We start from the raw sequence: 24,397 nt of genomic DNA on the forward strand, positions 1-24,397 counted from the left end.
TAAACTACTGATACTTAGTGCTTTCTGCATTAGACTAATTTCACTGTCTGCCCTGAATTCTTGAGCAACAATACAATGTAATGTTCCTCTGAGTTTTAAATTGAGGGTGGTCAGGCCTCTCCTTAACTTCCCTTCCTCTTAGTTCATTACCAAACCCCTCACACTGGAGCTCTAGCCTCCTAAACTCTTAATATGCCATTTAACATTCCCTTTTGGTTTCTTTAAATGTTGAAAAAACACTATATCAGTGTCATATATACATATATTCTGTATTTGCTCGATGCAACACTTAAATAAGATGAAACATGCCTTTGTAACCCTTAGATCACATCTCCTGGTCATATTGTGCCCTTATTTAACAATATTTGCAAAAGAAATCCAAAGAAAATCAATTAATTCCTTTAAAACAAAATATTTTGTGTGCTTGCGTAGGCTTGAATGTTCCAATATCAGGACATCCACCCATCAATCAATCTTCAACTTTTAGCTTCACAGAGCTAAGACTTGTTATGACACACCCACTTTTCAATTTTCAAATCAATTTCCTCCCAACGTTATATCCTGTCTGTCTATCCTGTTTCTGTCATGAAATACATCACAATTTGGAAGTTAGATACTCTTGAAATGCTGTTTCATCTGAACTATAGTTGAATTTTTTGTGTAAAGCTTCAATACAAAGGTGAAATATTTAAACCTAAGATAGTAAATACAAATAATCTCAATGTTTTGTGTATCACTTTTCACACATTTCCATGTAATCCAGCCCACCATACTGGTGGCCTGATTTACTAAGATCTAAAATAAAGGGTACTAAATTGCGTGCACAGTGCAATAGATTGCGCGTTTCGTTTGCGTGCGTTTTGCGGGTGATCTACTAAGAATAACTGCGTAAATGAAAACAGGTGCACAAGGGTGGAGACAGCAGTATTTAAATGAGGGTTTTGTGTCTGAATGGAGAGTTTAGACGAGCAGAAAGCTGCAAAAGCAAAATCAAATGTGATCAGGTTCTAGTGGAAGAGGTTAACACATATATTGAGTATACCGACATATGGCAGAGTATTTGTGACAAAGTCAATGCTGTTAGTAAAAACAAAAATATTCCACTCCAAAATTATTAACACAGGTGGAAAAACTCCGTCCTATGCGTATTCTGTCATTGTGCCTCCATCTCCTCCTCTCCACAGTAACAGAAGTCATCTGAATATTAAATTTAAGACTTTTTCTGGTTAAATGCATTCATCACTGTTAAAACCTGCTACACTGTATCAGCAAGATTCTGGAGGAAAAGCAGGAAGGAGATAGTAAAAGAATCCAAGAATAGCAGTAAAAGCTCAAGAAAAGAGACCGAGCATGTTGTGTGCACACTGCTTGGGGACTGGTGGCTGATTGTGCTTTTCCTCCATTTTGGCTGTGGCTCAGTCTGAGCCCCGGGAACAGTGCCCAGACAGAGAGGAGGAGGGGAGCTAAGAAATGGGACAGAGATGGGAAACAAAAAGAATGACAGAGATCAACCAAGACCAGGAAGCGGTTTCTGAAATAGAGAAGGAAATGAAATGGTGCAGTGTTACCAGTTTAATTGAAAATTAGAGAGTAGCATATTGCCGCCCATGAAGGGTAGAGTGGAAAAGAGAATGAGAGTGATGGGTAAAGGGGGAAAGAGAGACGATAGAACAGTGTGTAAAGGGCACACTGCCCAGTTCACCAGAGTGAAGGAAACAATATGGCTCCAGTTTCTTGTGCTCAGCCATTCTGAACTGCTGAATTCATTGTTTGTGCATGTTGGGTGTGTGTGTGTTTGCATTTGTGTCTGTGTGAGAATGTGCGTGTGGATAAATGTGTTGATAAGTGTGTTTGCATTTGTGTGTGTGTATGGTTTTTTGGCAGCCTGTGCTCCAGATGCACAGGGTTGTTATTGTGTAGCGACATATTAAATGGTTGAAGCAGACATTTCTGTGGGTTTCCTGCTAGCAGAATGGGATCTCCTCCTCTCCCCTCTCCTCTCTGCTCTCTAGTAGACAATTACAGGATAGGATCTGCTCTCCTGGCTCAGCTGGGCTTTGAAAGGCCTACATGAATATGTCAAAATTAGCAGGAAGCTCTTGAAGTTTTCTTCATGAGCTAAATTGGTGTAATGTCTTTCCCGGCCTTTCCAAGGCTGCTCATTTTGTGTGACACACTAGCATAAAAAACTCTTTTCTCTTTATAGACCTTGCTCTGCTATTTATTTACCTTGTGATGTTTCACCTCAGTCTTTTTACTTTCTCCTCTCCCAGGTGTTCCTGGTAAGCGGAGGTATAAGCGACGAGAGGTGGAACAGATCCAGAAGGACGTGAGGAGGATGCATTCTTTGAACTTTGAGCATGTGCAGAAGATCCTCCGTGCCAAGCGCCTGCAGCGACAAGCCAAAACAGGAAACAATGTCATCAAAAGAAGGCCTGGACGGCCCCGAAAACAACCCCTAGAAGAATCAGAGCTGGTCAATAGGAGGGAGGAATCCCGGGCTGATGCTCGGGGTTTGGACATGTTGGCCAGTAGGAGAGGTGATGGGAGGACTCTGGGGATGCCTGTTCTGGAGAGGTGTGATGACCTGCCAGGTAGGCAGAGCCTCAGGCCAAGTTTGACCCCCGAACCTCTGGAGTTCTCCAATCACGATTCCATCTCAGCAACAATTGAGACCGTGGTACATCAAGCACGGGCTGTGCTGCCGCTGGCCAAAGGAGCGAAACGCAGAGGCAGGGGCCACAGCAGGGACGAGTTATGGGCTCCCTCTAGTCAATAGACCTGCAGAAGAGAGCAACTCTGTAAACGAATGGAGAGCGGTTTAAGGAGTCAGTGCTCTTTCAAGCTTATCAGATGTAGTGCCCTTAATTCTGGCACTCCTCAGTGCACTTTGACTTGTTTCTCCTCTCTGATTTGTTGTGAGGACTACAGTGGGTCAGCAAAGGAGCAGGAGGAGGGAACACTTCCAGTGCCATCCCTCTGTTTGCTAAACCCAACCAGACATGAGCCTTTCTAGGATTCATTGGACCTTCATTTAATATGGCACTATATGGTACTATTTGATACTGAATCTGATGCTATAAAATGTGTGGTACTTAAGATAGTGTAGGATATTATGTGATTCTTTATGTATCTGATACAGTGATGTGTATGGTACTTTATGATACTGTATCTGAATGTGGCTTCAGCCATATATTTACCAGCAAAGGGAGAGGGAATGGTTAATATAAAACTGTGCAGCTCTGCTTATTTTTGCCTTTCTGAGGAAGCTTGTCAAAGACATGTGGGATAATACAGCAGTAATTAAGCCACCTTACCCTAGTACTTAACCCTGTTTTTGCTGTCACCCTCATATACCTTCCTTGTTTTCTTGCTTTTCTCTGAGGAGTAACTGATTCTTCCTGGATGCTCCTCACCCCTGGTCCCACTCCCTGCTCGACACTCACCCCAATCTTTAGCTCTAACTCTGTTGCCTGCTGCTCACCTCCCTCCCCCTTTGTCTTCTCATCTACTCCCTATCATGTTTTACATCTCCATTGCTTGTGCTCCTTCAACTTATCCCCCCCCTTGTCCCCATTTATTTCTCCCTCCCTGCTCAGGCGTGTCCTGGGCAGTGACCTAAAGGCAATATGGTGGATGAGACTGTCCCAGACTGTACATAGAAACAAAGTCCACTGTTACCTGCCTTGTACAATGGGAAACCAGCTCATAGACATGTACTGGCATACAGTATATTGAATAGAATTGTTGTACCATAGACAATGAAAGTTGTGTATTGTTTTATAACCAAAAACAGACATGGGTGCGACTCAAGACAAGTTTGTTTTCAGACAGAAAGAACCACATGTATTCTTTCATACACTCATTATTGTGTTTATATCCAGGGGGCATTGCATACAGGAGGAATATCAGGTGTGTTTTTGGTAAACCTTAAAATTGGTTTAATGCACTATGAAAAACCATACACTTGCATCAATCAAATGCAGCACTTACATGCTTGTTCCAGCCTTATGTTTTGGCCTTCAATGGTGTGGATATCCATTCCAGAGAGCATGCATTATTTTTAATCAATTTGTATATGCAGGCTGCGCAGCCAAAAGCGTCAAACCGAGGCCCCGAGTCTGAATTGATCGGACAGTTCAGCAGAAGAGGGCTCACAGTCAGTGTTTTGAAAGCTAATCCCAGTCTTTATACTTTCAGTTCATAGCCTTGGAAACATTTTTGGGGAAGTAAATCAAAAATCCAGTATTTAGATTTAGAAACCAAAGTCTCAGTATTCAGTGTGAGGATGTATAATTTAAATTAATCTAAAATCAGAGTTTGACAAACTCTCCACCATGTTGGCACCAATGTAAAGCATTCATATGTGCACTCTCGAATGTAGCCATCTTGGGTTTCTTTGTGTCAATGTGTCAAGTCTTTGTTAAACTCTATCTACAAAAGTGGTTTCTCAAATAAGTATTTCAGATTATAAGCAATGGATCAGTGTTTCTTTGGCAACTGTGTTCAAGTTCTGGTTCAGGAGATTCTGTTTTCTTTGGGCGGGATGGGATTCTCAGTTGCAGCAGTTCAACTTGTGCCTTATGTTTGTTTCTCTCACTGATTACATTTGACCTGAGAAATATCCAATGGCAAAAGAGTGTCCCAGAAATTGATCCAAAATGTTCATGATTGTTCATATGACGCATGTGTCTTATTCATCAGAACCCCAACACTGTTATTTCACAGCTTCCATAGTCAGCATCCTCTGTCACCAAGAACTGTGTCCCAGCTTCCTCCTAGTTGTTTGACCCATATCATCAAAACAGAACTAGAAGGGCTGGACTGATGAAGATGATATGATATTATGGTATTAAATACACATCGTGTGCTGGCCTACACTGCATTGTTAGGCTTTTTAGCAGTGGTGGAAACAGAAAGGTCCACTGTATCAGATGTGTTTCTATCTGGTGATATTGATTGTTCTCAATGTCCTAGATACATAATTCAAGATCACTGACTTTGCCCAGTAAATAACCTGTTATTTACAACCTATAACGGGTTATATACTTGGCAGAGGAGGAACAGAGGAGGTTGTTATGGAAACCAAATTCTCATACATTGTTGTTTGCTATGCATCAGGCCATGCCTGGCAATGACCTTAAAAGGAATTTCTGTTCTGGGTCCACCCTTCGACAAAGAGAAATAAGTGGTCTTATTTACTGAATAAAATGAATTCATGTAACAAGAATTGTGAATAATACCAGTAATAATTTGTAATAAGTTGTGCAGAAAGTGACTATCATTTCATGAAACTATAGTTACTGCAACTCTATGCAGTACAGCCTTAACCAGATGTAAAACTACAGTATTGAAGTGTTTGTTGTAAATAGTGTTAGTATGTCCATCCCGCATGGATACCTGCTGGGCTCGGCTATGCTGGGACTGTCTCCTAAAACCACAGTAGACCTTCTCTCTGTATCAAGACTTCTCTAGACCCAACACACAGTCAAAGAAATGGCCACGGTTTACTCAAATTGAATTTTCCATTCGACAAATTCTGCTGTACATTGACAGTCATCGACCCAGTCCGTTAACTTACACAGAATGCTAAAATAATGCCTTATTACACCTTTAAAGTTATTGGAGGATACAAGCCCAACTGTAGTGCACTCGACCAAAAATAGGAATCCCTGCTGACTAGCAGCTATTTAGCCTGCAGCCAGTTGGGGCAGTGCAGTAGCATGAAAGGAAAGCAAGAGGGTTGTGTGTGGAGAGTTCTCAAAGGAAATAGCCAAAAATACACTCGTCCTAACGTTAGTGTGCTTAACCTTGCTTTGCTAGATGGCTTTCTGCCGGTCTGCAGTCTGTTGTGGTGAAGATGAGGTTTAGGTATGTGGTGTGAGAGTGTTAGTGAGTACACGCGCTTTGCAGCTTACTCCTCCATACTGTGGTCAGTCAGCGGTCTCTGATGATAGAGTTTAAGACCCCAGGTGTTGTCTGTCCTGTTTGTCTCTCCTACCAGCCAATGCTCCGGTGCCTTCTAACACTGACAAGTATTGTCCTAATCCAGAGCTTTCACTATACACAGAGACTGCAGAGGGGATGTGGTTGTGAATAGGGTTCAAGGTCACTGTTGTTGTATTGTATTTAGCAGCTAATCTGGACCAGTGGCCACAGGACGCCACTAAACATTGATCTAAGGATATATAACATTGTCTTTGGTCCACACATCAAGGACAGCATGTTAGTATTTGACCTTAGATCAGTGGTAGTAGTGTATTCATTATATTGCACACCTACCAGTTCACTACAGCAACTATGATAAGATATAATGGCACCTAAATTTGATTCCCCCCACCCCCCACCCCACCCCACCCCTCTCTCCCCCATTCCCTATGTAGCATGCTGTGATGAGTGTCCTACACATCTTGTGAGGGGTCACGTGAGACAGAGCCTCATAAATGTACATGTAGTCATCCTCACGGCATATGTTACAGTTCTAAGCTATAATGTTCAAAGCTGAAAATGCAGATGAAGCATTGAGAAACCAATAAATGTACTTCTTTAGAGCACAAAGTGAGCTCTTCTAACAGTGTGGGCATATTTTAGTTTGTATACATAGTGTATTTGAACCTTTTCTAGAGTGGGTTTCCTTTATTGCATGCTCAACTTGATTGTATGCATAAATATTTTAGACAAGCTGAAAGTTGAATTTCAATTGAATTTGGAGCAAGACTTGTATATTGTTTGATATGTTTCTTTTTGTAATGAATTTTTTAATTCATGAAGCATTTTTGTACATTGTATGAATATTAAAAACTGCAAATATTTGACATATAGAGTAAATACTAGATGCGCATGCATATGCATATATCCTTCACAGTATGTATGTGTAAATGTACACATATATTTTGTATTTGCATTTGCTGGCATACAGATATATGTCTTAAGCACATATATACATGCAATATATATGTATATTCATGTCCGCTGGCATGCTTTTGGTCATGTTTATCTTTCATGATCTGGTAGGTTCATTTTTTTTAAATTTTTTTTTATTTCTCTTTCCTCAGAAAGAAAAGCTCATTCTTTCGCTACCCTTCTGTTGGCTGGCAGCGTTGAGCACTTATTAAGAAGAACTACAGTTGAAGTTGTTCATGTTATCCATTGTGTGAAATAATAAATGACTTTATTGACAGCTAATGGTGGCACATATTTTCTTCTTTCTTGTTAAGATTGTAAAAACAGCCTTGTCAAATGGCAGTCAGAGATAAGGCTGACCAGTTATTTTATGATAAAAACCAGTTGGGACTGTGCGTGTGTGTTGTATGTGAGTGTGTGGGAGCGAGATGACAGGAGGGCTTGCTGCACTGTGGTGCTGAAAGTCAGATGGTCTCAGTGAATGGGTACTACCCCACTAAGTGTGTGGTTGTTGCGACTAAAAAAGAGGGAATCCTCAAATCAGATTATGCTACAGTCTCACTCAGTCACACTCACACATGCTCTCACACATACCTACACGCTCTTACTCTCTTACATGTTCATTAGCACAGCCTACATCTCTAAATCCTCCCTCCACTAGCCCATCAGTGTCAGTTGTAGGTGGGCTGGGCTGCAGGCTGCTCTGTTATTGGACAGAGCTGAGTGGGAAGTGCCCCACTATTGGCTGCTGCCAACTAGTAAAATTCTTCTGTTACCATGGTTGCAGGGTGAGCTGCCCAAATGTGTCTCAGTGTATGTAGTGGTGCTGATGGAACTGTTGGCACCACCGGTGCTGTGCTGAAAAAAAATCCCCCCTCTGATAGAATTCGTGGCTGCAGTGAAGCTGCCTGTAAATGAGCCCTCATGGCCTCACTCCACCTCCTGCACAACAGAAAGGATGACAAAGATCACCAGGGCTGTGATCACAATGAAACAGCACAGAAAAACACATCCTGCATTAAGGATGTACTGTTGAGATAGAGCAACACTTAAAGGAAAAAAAAGTATCATCAATCTGAGCTGCAATGCATGAATTCCATCACCAGATTAGTGTCATATTTAGTGTTCCCTAAGATGGTGATGTCCACAACACAAGCTCCAGTGCTTTATAGAAACATAATATACAACATTCTCAATATTCGGATGAAAGGTTGTGATGACTCAAAGACGCACAGCCAGAGTGGCCCACAATAATCATATCAAAATTATTTAACTCAAAAATGGGGCCTCAACTAATTTCTTTCGCACACCGGAGCATGTGCAAACAGTGGTCAATCAATTAAGTGTGAGAATTCTGCATTCGTAAAATCTTAATTGAAAACTTAACAGCACATGTATATTTGAACATTTTATATAACTTTTTTCCAGTTATATAAAGGTACAATATATTTCAGCTGGTCAGTAGGTGGAGCCCCCATGCTGGACAAAGAGAGAAAATCCTCAAACTCTTGTTTCTCCACAAGTGTGCAAAGATCCCTCCAAAACCATTAAGCTGTAAATTTGATGAAATCTCACAAATCTTACCTTCTTTGACATCTCTGCGTGACAGAAATATTCCAGTGCAATTATAGACGTGCTCAGTAAAAGAAAAAAATGTGAAACATTAGATCAGTGTTATCATATGGTATCTGGAGATAGTGACTGTAATTGAAATTTAGTAGTAGTGGAGGCTTGTTCTTCGAGAGTGTAGGAGGAGAACAGTTCTTATAAATTGTGGTGCTCAGCTGGGGCCTGAAGGTTTACTGCTTTCAAACTTAAACAACCTGCTTTTTAAGGTAAATGTTCCAAAAATTTGGGAGGGTCTTCCCGCCCAATCCTCTGTGGACCAGCCTCATCTGGAATGTAGGATTTAGGATTGAGGGAACCTGACAGTGTGTGTGTATGAAAAATATATATGATCTATGCTGACCAGGCTCTGTAAAGCTTTCTGCTTCACGCATGGTGACATTTCTGCAGAGGGGCACATACGCTGCAGCAGGACCAATGAGCATTACAGGAGTCACATCAGGTCTTAGTGATGCCAAGTGATGCTTTTTTTAGGAGAACAAGTAAATTAAAAGAAAGATTTCCCATTTTATTGAACTTACTGGATGCAATGATTTTCACTTTTCCTGACAAGTTTAACCAGGGCAGGTTTAACTCTTGTTGATTTGATTGTTTAGTACCATACCAGTGCATCATAGAGATGCTCAACTTCGTCCTGCCCCTGCTGAAACAGACCTTGACACAAGATCACAGTTAACAGCCAGCCAACTGCTGACATGCACATACGTTTGAGCCTAGAGAAAATAAGTAGTCACTGGTCTGTATTCTTGATCCGAGGATTGCCGAAAGACAAATAAAATCAACTAGGTAAACCATTTTCATGTCACTGTGAATGTGTTTAAATTTTTGTATTATACTACTGGAATATGTCTGATAAAGTTTCACTTGTTTTCACTCTGAAAAGTGGTGCTGCCTGTGCTGGTCATTTACTTGTGAAGAGGAAAAACAGGCAAAATAAGGCCAAACTCTCCTAAATGATCAATTTGCCAAATAGTGGCAACTAGGACAACACTGCAAATAACTCCTGCCCACTTCCTCAAACTTGCATAAATCAGTTTTATGCCACAGTATATGTGCTGGTAGTAGTAAAGCAGTGGAAAAACAAACAGAACATTTGTGGAAGAAAATCAAAGGCTGCTTCTGTCATTGTTCTCTGTGCAGTTCTGCTGACAAAGTACTTTAAGTCTTGTCATGTCAACCTCTGCAGTATAAACATTGAACTTGGTGTAAATTATCACAATTGTTTGTGTTGATTTGTGTGAATTCATCACTAGTTCTATGCTAATTAAATCAGTATTTGTACTTTTGGAGTTTATTTTCTCTATAATTTCGGGGTATATTATTGTTATCCTTTTAATATAATCTTCATCTCTGCACAGTAGTATTGAGTGTAGGTCTACAGGTAGCATTAACCTTAGAAAGCCTACAGAATTTCTATTCAGCACCATGTGTGCTATTTTTGGCAAGTTTTCCTTTTCTCTTATTGTGCTGCTGCTTTCAGGACTAAGACCAGGAACATTTCTGTATACACAGCACGTCACCCCAATGTCATTTTTTGTTCGAAAAATTCAATTTTCTTCTTTATTAGCTGTACTGTGACAGCTGTATTCCTAAGTGCTGCCCCTTCAGTACAAGTATAAAAATCCTCTTGGTGAAACCCTGCCAACAGAGCCAGATTGGTTAAAAAATACATGGGGTAAAAAAAAATGCACCATGTCTTTACATCTACTTATTCTCTCAGATCTTTACATGTTCTACCCAAACAAATATTTAAGATTTATATTTTACTCTTAACAAATTAAATTCCCAGTCAAGATGCATGATTGAATGCAAATGAATGTCACTGACTGTTTGAGGCATGCCCAAAGCCACATAGACCAACATACAATACACAGAGCAGTACATTTAGAACAGATAATCCTGCAGTCCTGGCCAACTAACCAGGAAGCCTGCATAGTAACCAAACATCCCCTAAATTTATCTCTGTTGGTGTTTTCAGAGGATGACTATTGCTTGTGTTTATGAAGATGGATAGAGCAGGCAACATCTGAACACACACCCTCCCTCCCCCTCTCTCTCCTTCTCCACTGCAGTGATGGCAGTGATGGGAGACACCATCTGGTGGTGAAATGTATCAGTGCGGTTCCAGCCCCTTGTGTCACATTTATAGCACACAGAGCATCATCTTATACTCACTGTGGTCAAAGCAGTAAATATGACAGATACACAAACCCAGTGGTCCAGTTTAAAAAGAGGGTAAATGAAAAGGTTTTTGCAGATTTAAATGATGAAAATCTGAACTATGGCCCCAAAAGCATTCAAACCTGCACACATCAGTGCTTTATTCATTGATCTGCTTGAGTGATCAGTGCAGGAATAACTGTAACTGAAAGTTGGTTATGTCTGTGTGTGGTGCAAAGAGAAAAAAAACACCAGAGATATGACAGAATATGTTCTGCATGGAGCCGGCCACTGTTGCCACGGTGACAGTGTGACTCATGGCAGTTTGATTTGGATTTAGAGCAGTGCACTGTTTTGTGTGTGATTTGTGTGTGTATGTGCATAAGCATGTATGGCAATATATACCTGCCTGCGTGTACTATACTAAATACTTACATATATAGGTTTATAGTTGTATATTGGTGGGGTAAGACAAGAAAAAAAAACAGAAAGACAAAATTTCCTCTGCACAGAAGAGAGTAATTGTCCACCTCTCTCATGTCTCCTCGATCACAGTTAGAACCTTTGCTAGCAGATTGGCTCTGCCTGAGTCTTATTAATGAAGCCAACACTTACTGTAGGTAATGTGCCTTTTTGATGGGAGTAGGCCACTTAATCTCTCAATTCAGGCTCCATCTCACACACACACACACACACACACACACACACACACACACACACACACACACACACACACACACACACACACACACACACACACACACACACAGACACTCTCTCTCTCTCTCTCTCTCTCTCTCTCTCTCTCTCTCTCTCTCTCTCTCTTTCTTCTTCACACACACACACACCTCCCCCTCAATCCTGCTAATAAGCTGTCTCTCTGTCTCCTGTAATTTGGCAGACGAGTCTATTATATGATACAGTCATATTTTATTAATGGACCCCCGTAGTGAACACACACACCCCTTAGTGGATGAGATTATGTGACGCACAGGGAGCGTGTCTCTGTGTTAAAAATGATTTCAAGTCCTCGGTTAGTTTTCATCTGCACCGTTTGTCTGCTGTGTTGTTAGTATTGGGCTGGAAGGCAGAACCACAGGCATTTCTGCTGAAGTTGGCACTGTTACTCCACACTTCATTACACTTTCATCAGCTCAGTGATAGCACGAAACAGTGCAACTTCAAAAAGGCCGAAAACAGCAAAATGAAAGACAATGTTCAATTACTGAGGAGAACATTTCAGTGAAATATTCTTGTTGTCTCTCTCCTGCTCTCTCTTCCTCAGTGTTGTGCAGATAATTCATCCCATATGTTTCAACAGTGCCAGGCATTTGCAAGCTCTGTGGTGAAGAGCATTCCTCTAACACTAATTTGCTCATGTACTATATTGCTTCGATGATATATTACCCAACAAATTCAGCATTGTGTTTGCATATCTGATTGCATCGCATATCTGATGTGACTATATGTTCATATATGCAGTCATAATATATCAAGTGTATTGACTATTCTCTATTTAGTTACTTTCAACCATAGATTTTCTTGTTGAGCAGAGACACATGAAATCAGCATACAATTTCTTTTAATTTTCTGTATAAAGAAAATCGCAAATTTGCTTTCTCTGTGAGTGCAGATGGCAGTTGTGTCTTAAACATTTTTGGTTGAAAATCTGCATCACAGTTAATAAATCATTGTTTAAAATTACTGTAATATAATATAGCAACTTAGTGCGATGAAATATTTCAAAGGGCTTCAAATATATATGAATTTTGCATACAGGATTGACTGTGAGAGCATCTACATCATATCCTATAATATGTGCTTTAATTCTAATCTGAATAATAACTTTGTTGAGTCAAGGCAAACAGTCAGCACAGTGGACCAGTTGTTGTCTAGTCTTGTTGGAGCAGATGAATGGATTAAGTTCTTTATCAGACTGGTTTACTCATTTTTTCCCATCCCTCCGTTTATGCTTGCAGTGGCTTGTCTTCATCGGCCGACAAACAAGGAAATATTATCTGATTGTTATTGCTCCAAGAAATAGTCCAGAACAGAGTAGCAACAAGGATAATAGAACATTTATTGCAACACCTGTATGTTTGTGCATGTAATGTTATCCAAGCAAATCTTCACATTCCCCAACATATGCACTCACATGTACACGTCTGGATATGCGCTTCTGGCATGTGTGTGTATACATAATGAAGAGTAGTGACGCTTTGAGCTGCCAGGCACACATGAAGGTTCTACACTGCATGACAGTCAGACGTACCATGCTGAGAACAAACGTCTGATTAGAGCCAGCAGACTGTAACTGAATGGCTGCTCATTAGATGCATGTGACAATGTTTGCTTAGGTACTAACATATAGAAATGCTCTCAGGTAGTCATTAGATAAAAACACCTGTGCACACATTTCAGTGTGTGGTGTGTGTGTGTGCTTGCGTACATGTGTGCGTCTGTGTGTGTGTGTGTGTGAGTGTGTGTGTGTGTGTGTGTGTGTGTGTGTGTGTGTGTGTGTGTGTGTGTGTGTGTGTGTGTGTGTGTGTGTGTGTGTGACAGTGAAAAAAAAGAGAAACAGCTCTCAACCTGGGGCTCAGGACCCCCCAGGCAGCTCTGAGAGAAAAAGGTTTGCCAAATGATTAATGTGATGATAAAAAAATACTTGCAACATAGAAATTATACTATGTTCATGTTTTTAATCTTTGTGATAAATGTATAATGTCTGAGAAATAATGAATATTTACAGCCCCTAGGCGCACACCAACAATGAATCAAGTGAACTTGCCGGATAACAGGGAAAATAAAGAATCATTGTCTGGTGTCAGAGTTCAACGTTGGGTTGTGTTACTTCTGCAAAAGTGGATCACTACATTCTTTGGGGTCCAAAGGCAGAACATGCTTGAGAGCCAATGCTATAGAGAACAGTAGGTACAGTCTGACCTCTGCTGCAACTCCGTGTGGAACCAGTGGTGTTTTTTTGTCTCTGTCTGTTTCAGTTCCAGCCCTGCGAGGCACATTACATAACTACACTATTATTTTTCCATCCCCTGCCTCTCTCTGTCTGACTGACATAGCAGGAGGAATACAGATCCAAACAAGGCAATGATAATGACTCGTTTCTCTCCTTTGATCAGTCTATTTGTCACACCCTGTCTCTCAATTTTCTGCTTTTCTTCTTCTTTCTGGCTTACCAAACTCTCTCTCTGTTTCTCTCTCTCTCTCTCTCTCTCTCTCTCTCTCTCTCTCTCTCTCTCTCTCTCTCTCTCTCTCTCTCTCTCTCTCTCTCTCTCTCTCTCTCTCTCTCTCTCTCTCTCTCTCTCTCCTCCACCACAAGTTGGTTCACTTTTGCACCCAATGTAGTATGCTGGCTTTCCATTAGTTCATTTCCCTTGCTTTGAGAATGCTTGCATGCTGTGTGCGTGTGCGTGTGTGTGTGTGTGTGTGTGTGTGTGTGTGTGTGTGTGTGTGTGTGTGTGTGTGTGTGTGTGTGTGTGTGTTTGTGTGTGTGTCTGTCTGTGTGCATACATGTGCACATGTGCGTGTGTCTCATGAGCCTCAGAACAGTATTATTGTAAACATATCATTTGATGGGGAGAGTGGTTCAGGTTGTTGGCCGGCTGCCCTGCTTTCATTTGGAACAGAGCTGCCAACATCTGGACTGTGTCAACACTCACTGACAGTGTTTGTGTGTGTGTCTATGTGTGTGTGTGTATTGGGGTCCCTGCCTCGGCCCCAGAGCTGTCAGCCATTGGATGGGGAACAGATTTGCTCAGATTAATCAAAGGTGTAGCATTAATAAAAGGAGCACTATTCCTCTATGCCTCCAGGCAGCCATTTTAAGAGCCTGGGAGAGCAGCCTTGCATCCTCCAGGATGAGTTGCATTCACATGCAGGCCATGCGCAGGCACGCAGGTACATCCACAAGGCACGGGATGCATCTTCGACTAAAATAGTCACAATTTAACTAGAAATGCACGTTTGCCTCTTCACACATGGTAAGATGTGAGTACCAGTGCAGTGTTCCCTTTGGACAGGATGCTGCATTTGATACTGTACAGAACTGTAATCTAAGAAACCCAGATCAGAATCTGTGACCACCCTAGATGAAAAAGCCACAAATCCAGCAGAGACCATTAAAATATGTGTTATTCATCTGCTGAGTAATTTGCAAAACCTCTTTCATTAATTTATTTAAAGTCAGGTCAGGATGTGTAGCCACCATAGATGCAGGACTCCCAAAACTTTCAGAGAGAGTGCAGCTCAAAAGGAAAGAACAAAATTTACCTCATTAATTTATGTAAACTGAGAGCAGATGCATTGGAAATAATTGCACACACACATGCGCACGCACACACACACACAGGCACACGCACATCGATGATGTGAGTGGTGGAGGAGTAGATCAGAACTGCTGTGGAGTTGAGTGTGTGTGTGTGTGTGTGTGTGTGTGTGTGTGTGTGTGTGTGTGTGTGTCTGTTTGCGTGCGTGCGTGTGTGTGTGTGTGTGTGTGTGTGTGTGTGTGTGTGTGTGTGTTTGAAAAAGCTAGACAGACAGAGAGAAAATAAATTATATCAATTATAGGCTATGATTAAGTCATTTTCACACTCTCCCCATCATGCCTCTTACAGTAGTTTCAACTGTTATTTGTGCAAAGCTGAGGCTATAGAGTTTCCTTCCTTTTGTGGTGGCATGACTACATCTTAAAACACACACATACACACACAATGTAGAAGAAGTTTATAATCTTGTGGTTTTTCAAACCATGAAAGAAATGCTTTGCCCTCTGCAAAACTTTCGATCCTCTCTTATGTTTCTCTCCTTACCAAACTTTACCTCTTACACCAGTTTCTGGGTTTCTGTTTGCATTTTTGCATCTCTGCATCTGTGCATGCATGCTGTATGTGCTTGCTGCATATGAGCAAGTGTGTGTGTATGAACACAGATGCTGCTGTGAGAACGGCAAATAATCTCCCCTTCAGCTGAGGCTAAAATCTCTGTCCATGCCTTCTCTGAGTCACCCAGCAGTCTGTTGGCTCTGGCAGGCCATCTGATTTGGCCTCACTGGACTAAAGATATTTGGGTGTTGTGAGCATTGATGTTATTGCTGAGCTCTGTGCAGCGCTGGGCTGTGATGTATTTGGGTTGGCTGGCTGAGGGATGAAGCCTGTTTGCCTATCGGGGCCGAAGACTCTGCAGGGGGCCTGCCTAATCTACTGCACCATCCGACAATTTAATTAGTGTTTCGCTGCTGCGCTCACATATAGTCTGCACACACACTTCCTCTCTTACACACACACACACACACACACACACACACACACACACACACACACACACACACACACACACACACACACACACACACACACACACACACACACACACACACTCTGAGGCATAGCTCGTTAGTCTAATAAAGAGCCATTAGAAGGTTAAATGTGGGTCTCATTAAAGATTAGTCATTTACTACTGAGCATAATGAGACTCTCTTGTGTGATTTTGATAACTGCTCATATTGCTGCAAAAGTGAAGACCACAGTCAGCTCATGCAATGTTAATTTAGCATGGGATAGCCTGGGATTTGGCCTGTCTCCTGCTGAGAGCATAAACACCATGAGAAATGGATACAGTCACTTCCAGTCAGTGTCTGAAGGCTTAAATGTCATTACACGATGGTGTCTTTATGTTGTGGGTGCACTATACACACTGTAAATAGTTTGAGATGATTTTGACGAGCAGTGATCCAATGGGCTTAGAAAGGAAGAGCCTTGAGAAGGATAAGCTGTGTGAAGAGGCGTCTAGATTAGCTTGAATGGATTTGGAAGTCCTCATGGAAGCTTGGACTAAAGACTGTATTGAAATGTCAGAGATAATAATTTCACTTCTCTCGTTTCTGAAGAACCAGCTTCTAATGCCTCTACCATCTGTTTGAGAGCAGAGCAGTGGATGTCCATCAATGCGAGAGAGGGAGAGGGAGAGAGTTTTGGCGTGCCACAAAGATAGCCTACTTGTTCTTTCCAGCTCTCATCAAGCTCTATCTGATCCAAACTGTGCCCTTGTCTTTACTTGGAGTCTAATAACATTATTCTCCTGGTCACGGCCACATGAAAAACAGATGAGCATGAGCCATAAAGGGGAAAATCAGTTTTTGAAAAAGGAATTAAAATATTGAAGCTGCCAATGTTTTGACTTAGTGGATAAAGCCTCCAGGCAACTAGGGTCGGAGGGAGAGAGAGCAAGAAGCTGTGAGAATGTCAAACAGCAGACAGCTTTACTGACTCAAGACATGGATTAACCATCTGAAGCCTTGTTTTAGCTGTTACAGTATTACTGAACAGCCTATAACTAACCTGCAGTGTAACAAAAAGCGTTAGCTGCATATCAATTAGAGAGATTCTCCTTCAGAGATCGACACAGAGCTGGAAATGAGCTGTTAAACTGTCCGACAGATACGCTTCCCCATCTCTGTCTCAATAAATATTTCAGCCAAGCTCAGCTTCATGCAGAAGAAAGATATTTAATGACTTCTGTTCTTGTATTTCTTCTGTTCTGTAACAGTGAAATTTGAATTTCAAGAAGATAACAAACTGTACAGAAAAAAAGCTTTCTTGGGAATGCCAAAATATGCTCCTTTGAGAGACAATAAGAACTTTTCATGGCTATTATGTTTGGATTCATACAATATCTAATGATTTCATTACCTTGGGAATATTGGTGCCTATTCTTTTAATTATCTAAGGTTAAAAGAGAGCTGATTTTTATTTTATTTAATTTTAAAATATCACATACAATAATCAGTTTTTGCCATTATCATAATTCATTTAAATAGTTTATTTGTTTATAGTGTTTGAATGTTGTAAACATGTTAACACAAGCATCAATCTGTTGTCTACTCCTGCTACACAGCCCTGATTTGTCACTGAGTTATTTATCATGTTTCTACTATTTAATGTTTATGGTAGCCTGTGTGATGACTGTGTGGTTATGTTGCGTGCTGCACTATGTGACTATAAGTGATTGTGAGTGTGTGTGTGAGTGTGTGCGCGAGCGGGCATGTGCATGTGTGTGTGCGTGTGTGTGCATGTGTGTTTGTGTGTATGTTTGACACTCTCACATCGTTAGCGGGAGGAAACTTGCTAATTTACTATCTCTCAAACAGATGTCACATTATGCTTCCAACATTCGCATACACACACATACACACACACACATACATCACCTCCAAAACATTTACATCTGTCCATATGTACTTAAATCAGTTGTTGGGGAGTCATCAAATAAGTTTAAACTCTGCTGTTCACATGAGAGTCTTTATAAAAGCAGACAGACTTCAAGTTTTTTTTTATCAGCACAAACAAGTTCCAGTTTTATATCTCAATTTATGCATCTGAACTGAGAAGCTGATGTCATTACAGAGGGGAGTTATTGAATAAACCTGTAATGTCATTTACTCTGCGCCCTGGTGGTAGCTGCTGTAATGCCTCAGAGTGCTCTTCTGCAGAGGTACATCTCTAAAACACAAAACAAAACAAAACAGAAAATTGGCCCCCTAATCCCGCAGCCAAACATACATTTTTATTTATGGTACACATTTTCAACTGAAAGAAATCAGCCTGTTATTGAAAGTAACTGGTCATTATTTCAATCACAAAATCGATTTTTCACATTGAGAAACTTAGCATGTCACAGTTGCTAACATATATTGTCAGACACTATGGATCTTATATTTATGGTGCACTACTGACTTGAAATGTGTGTGTGTGTGTGTGTGTGTGTGTGTGTGTGTGTGTGTGTGTGTGTGTGTGTGTGTGTGTGTGTGTGTGTGTGTGTGTGTGTGTGTGTGTGTGTGTCATGAAGAGTTGGTTTGGCTGAGTGCCATGCAGCTGGAAGCCATCATAGAACCAATTACTTTCTGTCTTTTGCTCTCTCTCTCTCTCTCTCTCTCTCTCTCTCTCTCTCTCTCTCCCCTCTCTCTCCTCTCTCTCTCTCTCTCTCTCTCTCTCTCTCTCTCTCCCCCCCCCCCCCTCTCTCTCTCTCTCTCCTTCTCTTTCTTCCCTTCCCTTTCTCATTCTCTTCATCTCTCCCTTCTGCTCTCATTTTCTATGTCTGTCTGATTTTAATTCTGTGGGTCTGTCTCTTTGTGAGCCAAGAGTTAGCTGCACAGTTAACCCCTTTATTTTGCCTTCACTCACATCTTTCTCTGCACCAAAGACACTTCTAACCACCTAACCCCAACCATCTCCAGTCCTGTCTTTCATCCAAATGACTTCACCCTCCTCGTCATTTTCTTAAATATGTTTTCTTATTATCTGAATTCCTTCTCACCTCGCTTAGCACTTTGGCTCATTGATTCAGATGTCTGTAAACCTACATGTCCTGCCAACACAGTGCATGGACCAATTTACAGTGCATGCTGCATGTCATGAGTGAAGGGCGGCATAAGTGTAAACACTGATTACAGTTTGTGTACTGAATGAATGTGTCACCGGAGAGAGAGAGAGAGAGAGAGAGAGAGAGAGAGAGAGAGAGAGAGAGAGAGAGAGAGAGAGAGAGAGAGAGAGAGAGAGAGAGAGAGAGAGAGAGAGAGAGAGAGAGAGAGAGAGAGAGAGAGAGAGAGAGAGAGAGAGAGAGAGAGAGACGGGGAGGCAGTGAAGGATGGAGGAAGTGAGAGAGTGAACAGTGTAAACAAATGAGGAGTGTAATGAGGATAAAACACCGCTGTGAACAAGTGAGCCTTTGTCTTCACTCGTACCTGCTCTCTCTCGCTCTCCTGCTGTCATACACACACACAGACACATATATATATAAACTGCTATATCGTGTTTGGGTTTCTGGGAAGTGCAGTTTATTGAATGTTAAAGAAGGGAAACAGAATCCAGCACTTCATCCAGGGAGCGAGCGAGCGAGACACTTAATGATGTTTTTCAAGTGGCAGTGCCAGAGGGGAGTTTTCTCTCCGTATTCTCTTCCTGTCCATCTGCCAGCTTTTGCAAAACTAATAGGTGAAAAGCATTTCACAAAAACAGACTTATTTTATGAAAAGGTCACCTAACTGCACTTTGTTGTCTCAGTACTAAACTAAAGTTGAATCTAATCTAATCCAATTTCACTACAGTAACATGTTTTCATGTGTTAAACAGATAAACCGTCTAATTTGCTATCAATATAAAAAGCCTGTAGTTTGACCAAAAAATGCTTCTGTTAGTTTCTAAACTCATGCAGGTATGAACAGGGAGAGTTGTAACAAGAAACAGTTGAATTCCTCCAATCACTTTTAGGCTGGAGTTAAGACAAAAACTCTGAATATGCTCAGTTCTGTTCTTTGTCTTACAGCTTTCATATAATACATCAACCTCACTGAGAATGAATAGCCTTTGATATATTTGTAGTGTGCCTGATAAAAGTAAGTATGGTTTGACTGTGATGTGAAAAGAATATATACGCAACAAATACAAAAATAAAATATTAAATATTTATTAAATATCTAATCTGTGTTTCTCTGTCATTTAAAAGTAACATATATAGCAACTCTTTGGATGTTAAATGAGTCACCATCTGGTGGACTTTTTACATCTGGATAACATGATGCACCTATCTCAGCCTATATATAACTGCAGGATGTAGACATGCAGCTTTTTGTTCAAAACAATATGGCTTAATTGAGAAAAAGGTAAAAAGGAAGGTTTATGTGCTTAGGGTTTAGATATGTTGTAACTGTTCCTTGCGTGTGTGTATTGATTGTATTTACTACTTTTGTCCTTTATGAATTAAAACACTAAAATAAACTCAAAGATACTGTATTTCCACATAAAAACTGCTTGTACTATTGAAAAAGATTTGAAACGTGTAGCTGACATCTGCCCTCTCCAGTGGATGTTTGCTTTACGAAAGTGGCTTTATGACAGATTTAATGTTGAAGCTCTTGAAGGAAGCAAAGCAGCCAAATACTTGACCATTTTTGGCCATTTATATCTACTTTAACAATGGGTAAGAAATGCATAGAATGTAGAAAATGCTGAGAAATGGTTGTCAGCATTGGCAAACAGATTATTAGTAACACTACATTTTAACACATCTATTTAGCATTTAAAACATTAATAAATGGTTTATGATGTAATGTAGTTGTAAGCAGATATTGGTTTATTAAGGTAAAAGTCAACAACAGTAAAACTCCTGCGGGCACACTTTTTTGTGTTTTTAATATGTCTTCATAGGAAAAGTTATAATTGTTGAGAAATGCTGTACATCCATAAACACATAAATGTTTATGTACTGTGAACATGGCGAGGGGGTGGTTGAGCACACAATCATACTCAAGGGTCATATTTCCATCACTTCAGAGGACACTTATTTACACTCATTTCCTGCAGACTTACCTTAACCATAACTAAATCCAACCTTCACCTTAACCTAAAAGCAAATCTTCACTCCAAAATGAATTATTGAAGTTATGGAGATTTATTGTTTGTTCCCAGAAGGCCAGTCAATATTTATGTACCCACAACATGAGTAAAACCTAGCATGCACACACACACACACACACACACACACACACACACACACACACACACACACACACACACACACACACACACACACACACACACACACACACACACACACACACTTTTCATTAAAGAGAAGGGAATGGTTTGAAACCATAAAACTGCAGTAAGCCTGTAATCTTCATAATCTCACATCTTTTTGATCCTGTACTTTGGCAAATCCATGATAATCTGCAATTTAATACTGATAATTTGATATCACATTAACTGAACCTGTGGTGTCTTATTATTTCAAACGAATTATGTTTCTTAACCTGAGCAACTCTTTCGTGTTGGCATTGATTTCAGAAAAGAAAGAATAGAATATCAGATATTAGTGTGCTCTACACACATGTATAGTAGAAACTATATATTCCGCTCAAGTCTTCAAGTATTCTAATCTTGATTTAATATTCAGCAAGCATCACCTGTAGTTACTTGTCTCACTGCAGTATCATGATGTTATCCTTGTGTTTGACTGGGTTTCCTCAGATGATCCCAGGACAAGAAATTGCCAGGCTGAAAAGGAGAGCCTCACTGCCCTCTCTTGTTGAAAGCTTCAAGTCTGTTGCGCCTTTGACCACACTTAGCAGTGTTTGCGTGATGTCAGGACTGTGCACCTGTAATCACACCTGGCAGTAATGTTATGGTGTACTGAGACACCCTGAAGTAGATTTCTTCATCTCTGAAGCAAGGTGAGAGGTTAAACCAGGTCACCACTAACCGTATTATATAATAACTTGTGTTAAGGTTTTTTTAGTTTACTGAAGAAGTGTGAATATGATTCTGTGATTGTGTTTACCATCCAGTTTCCTATGACAATGAAATGCATTTTCACACTATTGCCAGGTTGTTTCAATACTCATAAAATGTTTATATATGAATAATCTGAAAGGCTGTTTTTTTAAGGTTTTGAAGGGTCCCTGTTCTGTCTTTGCACAATGCACTACTCAGAGTCATGTAGCTCAAATCCTGGAAGTGCTCCGATTTTCAGACAGAAAGTTGCAAATGAAAGTGACAGCAGGTTAGTGAAAGACTAAGAAAACAAATGAGACGAGGATCATACAAAGAATGTCTCACTGTGCTGAAAGAGGCCGCTCATTCTAAAAAAGGGGCAAATAGTAAGAACTCTTATGGACACACACAAACACACACATACACACACACACACACACACACACACACATGAACACACACACACACACACACACACACACACACATACAGATGGAGATGTGGCCGGGCGTCGGGCCAGATGCTCCAAGAGAAGGAAACTCACATTCTTGTGATGGGGAGTCATCAAGTATCAGGTTCCATAGACTCTGGCAGAAGCAGGAGCCCCCTCACCACCCACCACCCCATCACACACACAGACACAGACACATACACACATACACACATACACACATACACACAACTCACAAAGAAACAAACACATAGGGGCATACTTTGTGGCCCCTTTCTTTTTGTGTGTGCATGAGGGTGAGTTGGCTGTATGAAAACACTGAACGGCTGCCTCTTTTAATCTTGTCATATCTGCTTTTCGGTAAGTGAGGGCAGAAGTGTCTGATCCTGCATGCAACTCAGTCTGACATGTTTTGTTTTGTGAGGATTTTATGTCTAGTTTAAGAGAAATTCAGTCTGAACAGAGTCCTCAGTGAAGACGAAGCTGCCAATATCTGAATGCATCCGGAGGAACTGAAAGTGTTGTCCAGTGTGAGTATGAGTCTACAGGTCAAGTGATCATAGAGGCGGAGGAGGAGGAGGAGGAGGAGGAGGAGGAGGAGAAGAAGAAGGGGAGGGAGATAAATGGACACAGCTGATGTGTAATGTCTTGGTTGTCCACCAGATGTCAGCATCATCCTACCGTAGTTGTCTGGAGTTCCACTCATGCTGCATGTGATTGTTGCTGAAGCTTTCCAGAATCTCTTTGTGACTTTTGCGTCAAACTCAGATTTATGAAGCCACAAATAACAGCTTTGGTTCTCTATTTGGTTTTTTCTAACAATGCAAAGTATCTACATTGACAATGTTTGCACAAATGTAATACTTTTACTTTCAATACCCATGATTACATGACAGTTAATCACTCCTGTGTTAAGCTCTTGAACCACTTCACTCTACTTCAGTGATTTGTCACACTGTAAATCAGTGAATGTTATATGATATGTGAGCTAAGGTACAGGAAGACTGGTGTAGCTATGAATTAGTAAAACATATTGGTTTAATGCACTTTCAAAAAAGTTGCTCCATTCAAAGACTCATTGGGACAGCTTATACCTGGAGGCTAACTTGACTCACAAATATGAACGCCCTGTCATTCAGCACCTGTCATAGCTGATCTGACTGTTACATAATACATAACAAAAAACATTTTTTGTAAAAATGGTACGATGAGGTACATTTTTAAAAACATATAGATTTAACCTCACAGTGACATTTTTACAGTAAAACATTTTGTTTGTTTAAATTTAATTTAAATTCTTTATTTTTTTGTTGTTCGAACAGCAGCACTGATGTCCACTTGCATGGGCATCTGACAATGAGTTTGGTGTTGTGATTTATAGAAGAATATATATTTCAGTAAAATATTTTAAGGGGAAACATCTACCATATTCACAATCTGACTATCAATGTTGTTCTGTTAAGTGTTATACAGTGATGATATACGTAAGGCTGACATGGCTGACTATATGACATCCCATCCAGAGACTAAAAAGGATGAAAAAAATTATTTTCCGGCTTACTGGCACATTTAAAGTGTTTTTATTGGGGGCACTGCCCCTGTTAATCAAACCAATATACAATTAAATAAATGACTACAATCATAAACTCACCACATTATCTCTGCATAAGCAGTCTAACCATATTATCTGATAAATAATAACCTGTATTGACCAGCTTGAACTCTTGAACAACCTTTCCTGGAAATATCATGGTTAGAGAACTACCACAAACATTTTGCTGGACCAGTTTGATCTTCATTCCTCTTTTAATGAGTCTGACAAATTGTTAGAAATCTTTTTCTGGCCCACACCCTCATGGTTGTACTCTTCCTTCGTCAGTGATGACAAGATGTCTGCAGCATTAATCACGGTTGTTCATCAGCTTTATAACTGTACCGTAATTGTGTTTAATAAACACAAGGAACAAACACACCC

At 40.5% G+C, this 24,397-nt stretch overlaps 1 protein-coding gene across 1 annotated transcript in view; it reads left to right on the forward strand.

Moving 5' to 3' along the window:
* Positions 1-7,175, forward strand: part of setbp1 (SET binding protein 1) — a 35,993-nt gene extending 28,818 nt beyond the window's left edge. Inside the window, exon 7 of the mRNA XM_062417312.1 lies at positions 2,274-7,175. Coding sequence (XP_062273296.1) covers positions 2,274-2,779 — 506 coding nt within the window. The 3' untranslated portion in view covers positions 2,780-7,175. The remainder of the gene's footprint in view (positions 1-2,273) is intronic.
* Positions 7,176-24,397: the final 17,222 nt, after the last annotated feature.

Source organism: Scomber scombrus, chromosome 4, assembly GCF_963691925.1.
Source record: "Scomber scombrus chromosome 4, fScoSco1.1, whole genome shotgun sequence".
Taxonomy (NCBI): Eukaryota; Metazoa; Chordata; class Actinopteri; order Scombriformes; family Scombridae; genus Scomber; species Scomber scombrus.